This window comes from Ascaphus truei, chromosome 15 (genome assembly GCF_040206685.1).
Source record: "Ascaphus truei isolate aAscTru1 chromosome 15, aAscTru1.hap1, whole genome shotgun sequence".
In the NCBI taxonomy this organism is placed as follows: domain Eukaryota; kingdom Metazoa; phylum Chordata; class Amphibia; order Anura; family Ascaphidae; genus Ascaphus; species Ascaphus truei.
In genome coordinates, this window is record NC_134497.1 from 8,773,301 (window position 1) to 8,784,373 (window position 11,073).

Below are 11,073 nucleotides of genomic sequence, written 5' to 3' on the forward strand. Positions count from 1 at the left end.
TTGACTAATGGCTCAATTTGTTCTTTCCCTCCAGGGACCGCCAGGTATGAAAGGGGAGAAAGGTGACATGGGGAGTCCTGGCCTACAGGTAATTAATATGTGCTAATCAATCTCATTGAGTGCCAGGGTGGAGTGCAGGCTGCTCTGGCACACAAGGGGTTAACAATTGCCTGTCGGACGGGTTCATTCCCCCCTCCTTGTACTTACCCCTAGTCTGGTCTCTTTAGGGTTCTCCAGGCCCAGATGGAGCTTCGGGGAGAGACGGAACGGCAGGTCCTAAGGTATCTGGCACATAAGTGTGAGGGAGCCACTGTGTGTGAGGCCTGACGTCTGTGTGTGAGGCCTGACGTCTGTGTGTGAGGCCTGACGTCTGTGTGTGAGGCCTGACGTCTGTGTGTGAAGCCTGACATCTGTGTGTGAGGCCTGACGTCTGGGTGTGATAAATATCTGTGATTATGTGTGTGTGTGTGAGGCCTGAGCCCTGTGTGAGGCATGAGGCCTGTGTGTGATACATATCTATGATACTGTGTGTGTGAGGCCTGATGTCTGCATGTTATACAGATGTAGCCAGGTCCTCCGGTAGCACCCCTTCTTACCCTGGTGCTAGTGGGAGCTGCCGGGGCGGCCGCGTCACCGGGGACTCCCGGAGGTATTGGCTCAGGGCGCCGCCATGTTATGCGCGATTCTCGCCTGCGCAGTAGTGCGATAGTTGAGGCGGCCCCTACAGATAGAGTTGTGTGCTCTGTGTGGGACTACAAGTCCCATGAGCCTCAGGGAGTTGGGATGCGTGGTGGTCACAGCAGCCAATGGGGTTGTCAGAACTCTCTGCTCTCTGATTCTGAGACATTCTGCGCGCTGGAGAAAACAGGCAGTTGGTGCCAGTTGGTGCTGGGAGTGCAAGGGGAGAGTAGGTGCATAGTGCAGGGGGTCAGTGACCCACTGCATAAGCCAGAATATTCCCCTAGGCCCCAGCGCAGGCCCTGAGTCACCACCAGCTTGTGGTACTGCAGGGAACAGCCCTAGATAGGGACTTTACACTTACTATGGTAGCAGTCAGGGACACAGCAATTTCCTGCGCTGCATGGTGATCTGCAGTTTGGGCTCATACTGCAGTATTGAGTCAAGACTCGTGAGAGACCATGCTGGATCGGCGGATCCTTTTCGAAGTAACAGCTACCGGGTGCTGGAGCGCCCGGCAGGTATTATAATAAGTGCACCAACACCAGTACCTGCAGGCCCTGAGTACGCCTTGGGGGTGGGTTCTTTAGGGACAATGGGGGTTAAGTGACCAAGGAACTGGTCCAGTACGTTGGACATGGTGTGTGTGAGGTGCACACGGTGGTGGGAGAGGGACACTTATACATTGGAGTGCATTCTGGACTATTGATATATAGTTATATTCAGTGGTCGACAAATCACCAAAAAATCTACTCGCCACACAAAAAAATCTACTCGCCACACAAAAAAATCTTCTCGCCACCTAGTACCAAACGTGTGCTGCTTGGGCCAATAGGAGCTTGCCACGATGTTAAATCCACTCGCCCGGGGCGAGCAAATGTATAGGTTTGTCGAACACTGGTTATATTCATCATAGAAGTGTATGTGTTTGCTATAGTTGTATTTTCCATATATGATATATGTTATATGCTGTTCAGTGTCATATGCAATATATGTGTATTCATGCCACAAGTATATAGTAAATGTTACAGAGTTGTGGATTGTTATTATTATTCTTGTCCAGGGTAATCTCACATATCGGGGATCCTGGGCAAGTGGAGGCGCTGCCAAATTACTTATTGTTGCCCCAGGCTCCCAGTTAGCAGAGGCTCAGATCTCTGTGAGCCACAGGTATATACAGCATCAGTAGTCCCATATAGTTATAAGGAAAGAGGGCTACACATATCTATGATACTGTGTGAGGCCTGACGTCTGTGGGTGATAAATATCTGTGATAGTGTGTGTGTGATAAATATGTGTGATATAGTGTGTGTGATAAATATGTGTGATATAGTGTGTGTGAGGCCTGACGTCTGTGTGTGTGTGTGTGTGATAAATATCTGTGATAGTGTGTGTTATATATTGTGTGTGAGGCCTGACGTCTGTGTGTGTGTGTGTGTGTGTGATAAATATCTGTGATGCTGTGTGTGTGAAACCTTACGTGTGTGTGTGATAAATATGTGTGATATAGTGTGTGTGAGGCCTGACGTCTGTTTGTGTGTGTGTGTGTGTGTGTGTGATAAATATCTGTGATACTGTGTGTGTGAAACCTTACGTGTGTGTGTCTGTGATAAATATCTGTGATAGTGTGTGTGATAAATATGTGTGATAGTGTGTGTGAGGCCTGACGTCTGTGTGTCTGTGTGTGTGTGTGTGTGTGTGTGTGTATGTGTGTGATAAATATCTGTGATACTGTGTGTGAGATAAATATCTGTGAAACTGTGTGTGTGAAATCTTACGTGTGTGTGTGTGTGTGATAAATATCTGTGATAGTGTGTGTGATAAATATGTGTGATATAGTGTGTGTGAGGCCTGACGTCTGTGTGTGTGTGTGTGTGTGATAAATATCTGTGAAACTGTGTGTAAATACAATGTACATAACTCCACATATTCATTGAGCCTGTGTATGACCTCTATGTTCAGAAAAATAATAAATGCAGTTATATGATAATAATTATCTGATGTGAGAGTAATTATAAGCACATAACAACATTATCACTGAGTTTCCATGGGATTGAATGGCAGTGCTGATAGCCTGCCAGGAGGGAACACTGACACCGGATACACCTGTATGTCACTTTACAGCTTTGCTTTGAATGTGCTAAACTTCTGCACACGTTCGCAAAACTGACTCTTGCTGCTGGAGAACATTTCACAAAGTCGGCAACATTGGCACATTTTCACCCGAGCATAATCCAGGCGTTCACATGTTAGGAATTTGCCAGAATTCGCTGACCTCTTCAAAGTCACTCGGATTTCACTTACTGCAGGGACATGCCCTGGGTCAGATGACCATATCATTACATTCTGCATAATTTAGGCTAAAGTCACAGGAACTGGGGAAAATGTTGTGTCTATGGTGACTATCTGCCAATGTCAGAGCAAAGAAATGTTTAGCCAAATCGTGAAATTGAAGGAAAAGTCTTGAAACGTTTTGCCGACAGAACTGCAAGAGGTTCACAGACCTAGAACCCGGGACAGTCGCCATATGAACACCTGATATCTCTAGGGCTCGATTCTAGTTTCTATGTTTGCATGATATGTGCATCTGTCGCTGTGTACAGTGGCACTGAGGCTCTCATTCTCCTATTTGTCCTTGGCTCCCTTTTATATCTCCAGGGGATACGAGGAGTAGAGGGGACAACTGGGCTACCTGGACCTCCTGGGCCACGGGTAAGAACCCGGACCACCCCACCCCCCCCCCCCCCATTTATTCCCTTTGAGCTTGAGTTTAGTTTGAATCTGGAATTGTATCAGCCGTATAGTCCTCTGATCTTCCTGTAGTAGCCAGTCCAAGCTTGATCCCGCACATCTCTTCATCAATATGAATTGTGATCTTCAGATGGTCTTTAGCTGCAGTTCTGACACAGAGAACGAGCTTGTCAGTAGTTTATCTGGATACATTATAGTATAATTGAAATGTATATTCTATTGTGTGTGCCAGGGATTTAATATTCTAAATCGGTGATCCCCAACAGGGAATTTGTGACTCGCCAAATAAAATCTGTACTGGCGGATCCCAGGCAGTATATCGGGTTCCTGAGCCCGTGTGGGGGCTGCGAACTTAGTAAGGCTCCAAACTACACCTCTGCGTGGGAGGTATACCTGTCACTTACAGCAGAAGCCAAAGCCACTCCCCACAATGCTTTGTATCCGCAGCGGCAAGGCATTATGGGGCGTGACTTTGGAAGCTCCCGCAGTGAGTGACAGCGATACCCCTCATGCTGCCTGCATACACCGAGGGGCAGTTTGGGGCCTTATTGTCCCCCCTCTACGAGCTCAGGACACTATACTGCCTGGGATCGGTCGCACAGTTTGTTAGAAATAGTCTGAGTAGGCTATAAACTGTAATCATTAGGGGTTCCTCAACCTTTTGCAGCAGGGGGTGCACAATGTAAAAAAGGTTGGGAACCCCTGTGGAGATCAATGTAAGTACAATACAGTCCTGTCCCAAAGAGCTTGCAAACTAATATTAGATACCCGAGACATACAATGTGACTTGCACAAGACGCAGACAAGGAGCTGGCATCTAAACCTGTGTCAGTTACACAAATGTCACAAATCATCAGTGGGTAGGTCTTCTATGGGTGGGATTATGGTGAAAGGGATAATATGTCGCTTTAATGGATCCTTTGATTCTGGCCCTCTAGGGAATACAAGGGATTCCAGGGATAAAAGGCAGCCCTGGTGACCGAGGTCCTGTAGGAGACGTTGGGCCAACAGTGAGTATCGGAAGGAGGGGAGGAAAGTGTTCCCTCTTGTTGGATCAGAGACCTGTGTCATACAGTACTGGTTAAAAATCTCCTCTTTTCTGAAGAGAATCGGCACCGGAAGTTGCAGTGTAGTATGACCAGGTCATAAAGTATCGGAGTAACATTGTCATTCAGTCTTCACTGTAAACAAGTCCCATTGGGCAGTGCCGCTCATTGGAAGGCAGTGTCACTCATTGGAGGGCAGTGTCACTCATTGGAGGGCAGTGTCACTCATTGGAGGGCAGTGTCACTCATTGGAGGGCAGTGTCACTCATTGGAGGGCAGTGTCACTCATTGGAGGGCAGTGTCACTCATTGGAGGGCAGTGTCACTCATTGGAGGGCAGTGTCACTCATTGAAGGGCAGTGTCACTCATTGGTGGGCAGTGTCACTCTTTGGTGGGCAGTGTCACTCTTTGGTGGGCAGTGTCACTCATTGGTGAGCAGTGCCACTCATTGGAAGGCAGTGTCACTCATTGGAAGGCAGTGTCACTCATTAGTGGGCAGTGTCACTCATTAGTGGGCAGTGTCACTCATTGGATTTTGGGAGTTTGTCTTGCTCGTTGGGATCGAGTTCCTCTCAATGTGAAGGGCTCGTGCACTTCTGGGGAGTTTCAAATCAAAATTCCTCCACTCAAAGTTGCAAGAACTAATTTATTTCCTCTGCCTCTCCCAGGGTCTTCCGGGCACTCGCGGAGAGAAGGGGGAGAAGGTGAGTCCTGACTTGCACTGGGTTGCTAATTACACTGAGAGATAAGGGGCTTTTATCAGCTGAACGTCTTCTCCTCACACATTATAACACTGCTACCATACTTTACAAGGGCAGAAAGGGGGTTACGACATTTCTTAAGGTACAACTAGGGGGCAATAAAAAGCTCTTAAACATAGAATGAACTCCTTAGGTGCTCATCATTGATTTGCAGTGTGTTGTGGGACTCTCAGGGCAACATAAATGACCCACCTGCCCGAAGTTCAAACCTTTGTCCTGCATTTAGGGGGAACCTCAGTCTGTGGCCACCATTTACCATTTGGTGAATCAGGTGTGTGAGAGGCTCATTCAAGGTAAGTGGTCACTCTCTTTTCACCCTTTCTATCTGTTGGTTGTTTTGGTGTTAAGCTGCCGTTAGTCCTCGTGTTGCGGATTTAACACTATTATCAGACACAAAACTGTGATGAAGATTAGAGCAATGCAAAATGGCGAGCCTCACCAGTCCCTCATTAGAGGGCTCATCCTCTATACCCCAGTATTCTCCTCCTCTCTGGAATCCTACAATCCCCCCTCTGGCTTCTGGTCTGCCTGGTGGTCTCCATGATGACCCCGATGAAGGGAGACACATGTTAGCGGCTGCATCATAAGATATCAGTCTGTGAACACGTCGCCATCTTTGTCACCCCCGCTCACGTTCATCTGTCGCCTTCTCCAGCCCATATGGTGAAACTGGACACGGTCCTTGGGGAGCGAGAGAGGCAGCCGGTACCTGTGCGAGAGGATATGAAGATAGGAGAGCCAGGCCCCCCCGGACCACCCGGCACCCCCGGGGAGAGTGGGGAAGCCGGGGTAAATGGGGCATCCGGGCAATCAGCCCGGGATGGGTATCCAGGCGAATGGGGTAAAGATGCTATTTCTTTGTGCATAATTACATTTCTGTCTCTAAACCTCATCCCTACAGCATCCTCTAGTATTCCAGTACTGACCCCACCCACACCTCTTCCTTCACTCTGCTATTCCAGTACTGTTCCCCCTCCACTTCTCCCTTTGCATTAACACACACACACACACACACACACACACACACACACACACACACACACACACACACACACACACACACACACACACACACACACACACACACACACACACACACACACACACACACAGCTTTGCCACTATACCTCATCCCTGAAGGCTCCTCTGCTATTCCAGTACTGACACCCCACCCACACTTCTTCCTTCACTCTGCTATTCCAGTACTGACGCCCACCTCTCCCTACACACACACACACACACACACACACACACACACACACACACACACACACACACACACACACACACACACACACACACACACACACACACACACACACACACACACACACACACCTCTGCTACTATACCCCATCCCTCCAGTACTATTGCTTATTGAATACAATTTCAATTACATTTAATATTGCTATTCCAGTACTGAACCTCATACACACACCTTTCTGTGTCCTCTGTATATAGTTACATAGTTACATAGTAGATGAGGTTGAAAACAGACATACGACCGTCAAGTTCAACCTATGCTAAATGTAGACGACAGATACTTTATCCTATATCCCTACTCACAGTATATTGATCCAGAGGAAGGCAGGTTACATGTATAATTATTTGTTTGTATGTGTCAGGGAAACAAGGGCTTACAGGAGAGAAGGGAGAGCCAGGAAAAAGCAGGGAGGGCCCCCCGGGGCCCCCAGGCACAGCAGGTAAACACACCTCACATTGTTTTATACAGGGGGGAGGGGGGGTACACATACCTGTGTGTAGCAAGAAGTGGGCATCGCCTTCTCAGTACAAGTCCAACTTAATGCTCTTTATACATGGTCCCCAGGGAGTCACACACAAGGAGAGCAACGTGACCCAGCTTCTCCGCTGCCTAAAAACTGGGCGGTTCCCCTTGTTACCTTTTCAGTAGGCAACTGAGTACAGCAGAGTCTTCCAGCAAGGATGGGGTTAATGCCATGGCAGAGACTTTTTCCGTTTGCACCTCCACCCTCCCTACTTTGAGGCAGAAAGGTGCCTTATTGCCCTGTCTCTGAGGCACAGGACACACTTCCCATGTGCTTTAAACAGGAGGGGGACCTGCTGCCTGTTTCTCTCCTTTTCTCTTTATAATTGTCAATGTTTTTTTCTTTCTCGCTTGTATAGCGCTGACTGTATACGCAATGCTGTACGTAGACTTTTTGGAGTCCCTACCCCATAGAGCTTACAATCTATGTTTTTGGTGCCTGAGGCACAGGGAGATAAAGTGACTTGCCCGAAATCACAAGGAGCTGACACACTATTAATAAAAATGTAATTAAAGCTGCTTCATTAGCATAGTGGATAGCCGCTACGGTAATGAATTTATTTGAATTGCTATTGGGATTTTTATAATAGTCTACATGAGCAGGGGGTCTCCGGAGCTAAACCGCCTTGGTTTCAGCCTCGGGGACCCCCTACTTTATGAGATACAGGCCCCATAGTCGGACGCAAATGCACTGATTTTATCACTGCTTTGTGAATGGGCCCCATAGTTACATAGTAGATGAAGTTGAAAAAAGACATACGTCAGTGAAATTCAACCTATGCTAAATTTAGACGACAGATACTTTATCCTATATTGTTATTTACAGTCTATTGATCCAGAGGAAGGCAAACACACAACCCCAGTGAAATATCATCCAATCATATCTCATAAGGGGACAAATAAATTCTTTCCTGTCTCCAAATAATGGCAATTGGATTTCTCCCTGGATCAACATCCTTCCCATGTTTACTTATTTGGTATATCCGTGTATACCTTTCCTTTCTAAAAAGAAGTCCAACAGGTTTTTTTTTTAACATATCTATTGTATCTGCCATCACAGTCTCCATGGGTAATGAATTCCACATTGTAACTGCCCTTACTGTAAAGAACCCTTTCTTTTGTTGCTGGTGAAATCTCCTTTCCTCCAACTATAAGGGATGCCCCCGAGTTGTGTGTACTGCCCTTGGGATGAATAGTTCATTTGAAAGCTCCTTGTATTGACCCCGAATATATTTGTATATAGTTATCATATCCCCTCTTAGACGCCTCTTTTCTAATGTAAATAAATCTTTCTCTTTGTTCTATTCCTTTCTCTTCTCTCTCTTTTCCTTTTCTACCTTTCCATACACCACCATCTACACTCCTTCTTTGTCTCTGTATCTTTCCTCCCTCTGCTGTTCCTCTTCTTCTCTCCATCACGCTCACCCCGTCATTCCCTCTCTCAGGCCCCCCAGGGAAGGAGATATTTGGGAATGTAGGCCCTGTTGGTTCTCCTGGAATTCCTGGACCTTCTGGATCTCCTGGAAGCCCTGGTCAGCATGGAGCGCCCGGACCTCCTGGGAGCTGTGACCCTTATCTGTGTTTTGGGGCAGACACTGGGGGTTAGTACAGGTAGAGTGGAGGAGAGGCATCGAAGCAGGGCAGGGAAAGTGTTCCTATTCATAATAATTTTAGTGTATCCAGCAAATAAATCCCTGATCTGATGAGCTCCCAATCTAATTGTGTATGCATGAGTCACAGGGACATCAATTGACTTACTCAATGTCCCTATTATACTACCTTGATCACAAGGACGCTCCTACAGTTCCTCATATGATTTATCCCTCATAACAATATTGCTGCTCCATTTTTAACTAGCGTGTTTCAACTTAACCAAATGTGAGCTGTGTCTTTAAAGCAGAGACATACCTGTGTGACACCAGGAGTGGGGCATACCTGTGTGACACAAGGAGTGGGGCATACCTGTGTGACACATGGAGTGGGGCATACCAGTGTGACACAAGGAGTGGGGCATACCTGTGTGACACAAGGAGTGGGGCATACCTGTGTGACACATGGAGTGGGGCATACCTGTGTGACACCAGGAGTGGGACATACCTGTGTGACACCAGGAGTGGAACATACCTGTGTGACACCAGGAGTGGGACATACCTGTGTGACACCAGGAGTGGGACATACCTGTGTGACACCAGGAGTGGGACATACCTGTGTGACACCAGGAGTGAGGCATACCTGTGTGACACCAGGAGTGGGACATACCTGTGTGACACCAGGAGTGGGGCATACCTGTGTGACACCAGGAGTGGGGCATACCTGTGTGCCACCAGGAGTGGGGCATACCTGTGTGACACAAGGAGTGGGACATACCTGTGTGACACCAGGAGTGGGACATACCTGTGTGACACAAGGAGTGGGGCATACCTGTGTGACACCAGGAGTGGGGCATACCTGTGTGACACCAGGAGTGGGGCATACCTGTGTGACACAAGGAGTGGGGCATCCCTTCCCGGCGCTTCCTAATGCTCTTTATTTCAATACATGATCCCGAGGGAGTAACGCACGACCAGGAGATGTGACCCTGCGCCTCCGCGGCCTGAAAACTGGGGATACCGCAGTGTCTTCCAGCAAGGAAGGGGTTAATGCCACGGCAGACACTGCTTCTCCATTTGCACCCCTACACCGGTGTCCGCTCTCGCTTCCCCCATCACCCCACACGCTCTACCACTTTCAGGCAGAGGTGCCTTATTGCTTTGTCACTCACAGCTCAGGACACTGTTCCCTTTGTTAGCAGGTATCCCGGACCTGGCGCTATCCCCTGAATGATCCCAGGACTCCCCTCCCCCAGGACGCAGACGGGGGGCCCGTGAAGTCCGCTGTGCCTCGGAAGTGTTATTTCAATATAAACACATCTGTATAACCATAAGGTGGGGGGGGGGGGGGTTGGAGGGCTCATGCCCTGTACCTATTTTGACCCCTTCCCTGCCAGAGAGGCGAGCAAATCATTACAAGATTGCCCTGTAATGCATTGCCCTATGGCAGTTAAGGGGTTACGGCCAGCTGCACAATACGCAGTGTAGATCCAATGGCACTTACTGTATATTGGGTGAAACTACCCCGGCACGCTGGGGGCGGGTTTATAGGTCTGAGCAAACAGACTGTGAACAGGGAAACACATCGCCTTATTTTTCTGTTCGGCAGAGAAGGGGTTAATCTGCGCTTATTAGACACGTGAAAAGCAATTGTTTTTTTGGACTTAAAGATCGCTACGATGGTCAAGTGCTGAGCAGCTCTGAGTATACGTGCAGTATATGCAGTGTACGAATTCCATATGCAGTGTACAAATTCTATATGTAGTGTACGTATTGTATATGCAGTGTATAAATTGTGTATGCAGTGTACAAATTCTATATGTAGTGTACGTATTGTATATGCAGTGTATGCAGTGTACGAATTCTATATGCAGTGTACGTATTGTATATGCAGTGTATGAATTGTATATGCAGTATATATTAAGGGTCAGTGGACGTTCAGATGTCTGAGTAAAATCCGACCCCAAAACCTGCTCATCCTCCTTTTGATTTTTATAAACAGAGAAAACTTTTGGGTTTGGGTACACGCTGTAGACAGCGGGTTCAGTATACAGCGGGGGCAGTATACAGCAGGGGGGGGGGGGGGTATATATGCAATAACAATTACTCTTTCCAAAAATGAATCAAAGTTTTTGTGTTACATATTTCAGCACTTTGGTACTTCACACAGAAATGCCTCGCCTGTCTCTATTTGGTAAAATATTGGTGTGAAATCCTGATTAGGGGGTTAGGATTAGGGGTTTAGATTAAGGTTAGGATTCGGGGTTACGGTTAGAATTAGGGGTTACGGTTACAATTAGGGGTTAAGTGTAGGATTAGGAGTTAAGGTTAGGATTAGGGGTTTAAATTAAGGTTAGGATTAGAGGTTTAGGTTAGATTTAGGGGTTAGGGGTTAAGTGTATGATTAGGAGTTATGGTTAGGATTAGGGGTTTGGATTAAGGTTAGGATTAGAGGTTAAGGT

General features: G+C 47.4%; 1 protein-coding gene across 7 annotated transcripts in view; it reads left to right on the top strand.

Moving 5' to 3' along the window:
• COL20A1 (collagen type XX alpha 1 chain) overlaps positions 1-10,666 on the top strand; it is a 54,488-nt gene extending 43,822 nt beyond the window's left edge. For 3 of the 7 annotated variants that reach the window (XM_075571489.1, XM_075571493.1, XM_075571494.1), the window contains 10 exons: positions 35-88; positions 228-281; positions 3,337-3,390; positions 4,368-4,439; positions 5,144-5,179; positions 5,463-5,529; positions 5,892-6,077; positions 6,862-6,939; positions 8,468-8,623; positions 9,811-10,666. In XM_075571489.1, the coding sequence (XP_075427604.1) occupies positions 35-88; positions 228-281; positions 3,337-3,390; positions 4,368-4,439; positions 5,144-5,179; positions 5,463-5,529; positions 5,892-6,077; positions 6,862-6,939; positions 8,468-8,623; positions 9,811-9,845 (792 nt within the window). In that variant the 3' untranslated portion in view covers positions 9,846-10,666. Of the gene's footprint in view, positions 1-34; positions 89-227; positions 282-3,336; positions 3,391-4,367; positions 4,440-5,143; positions 5,180-5,462; positions 5,530-5,891; positions 6,078-6,861; positions 6,940-8,467; positions 8,634-9,810 lie in introns of all 7 variants that reach the window. The other 4 variants (XM_075571491.1, XM_075571492.1, XM_075571490.1 and 1 more) reach the window with 4 other exon arrangements.
• The last annotated feature ends 407 nt before the right edge of the window (positions 10,667-11,073 follow it).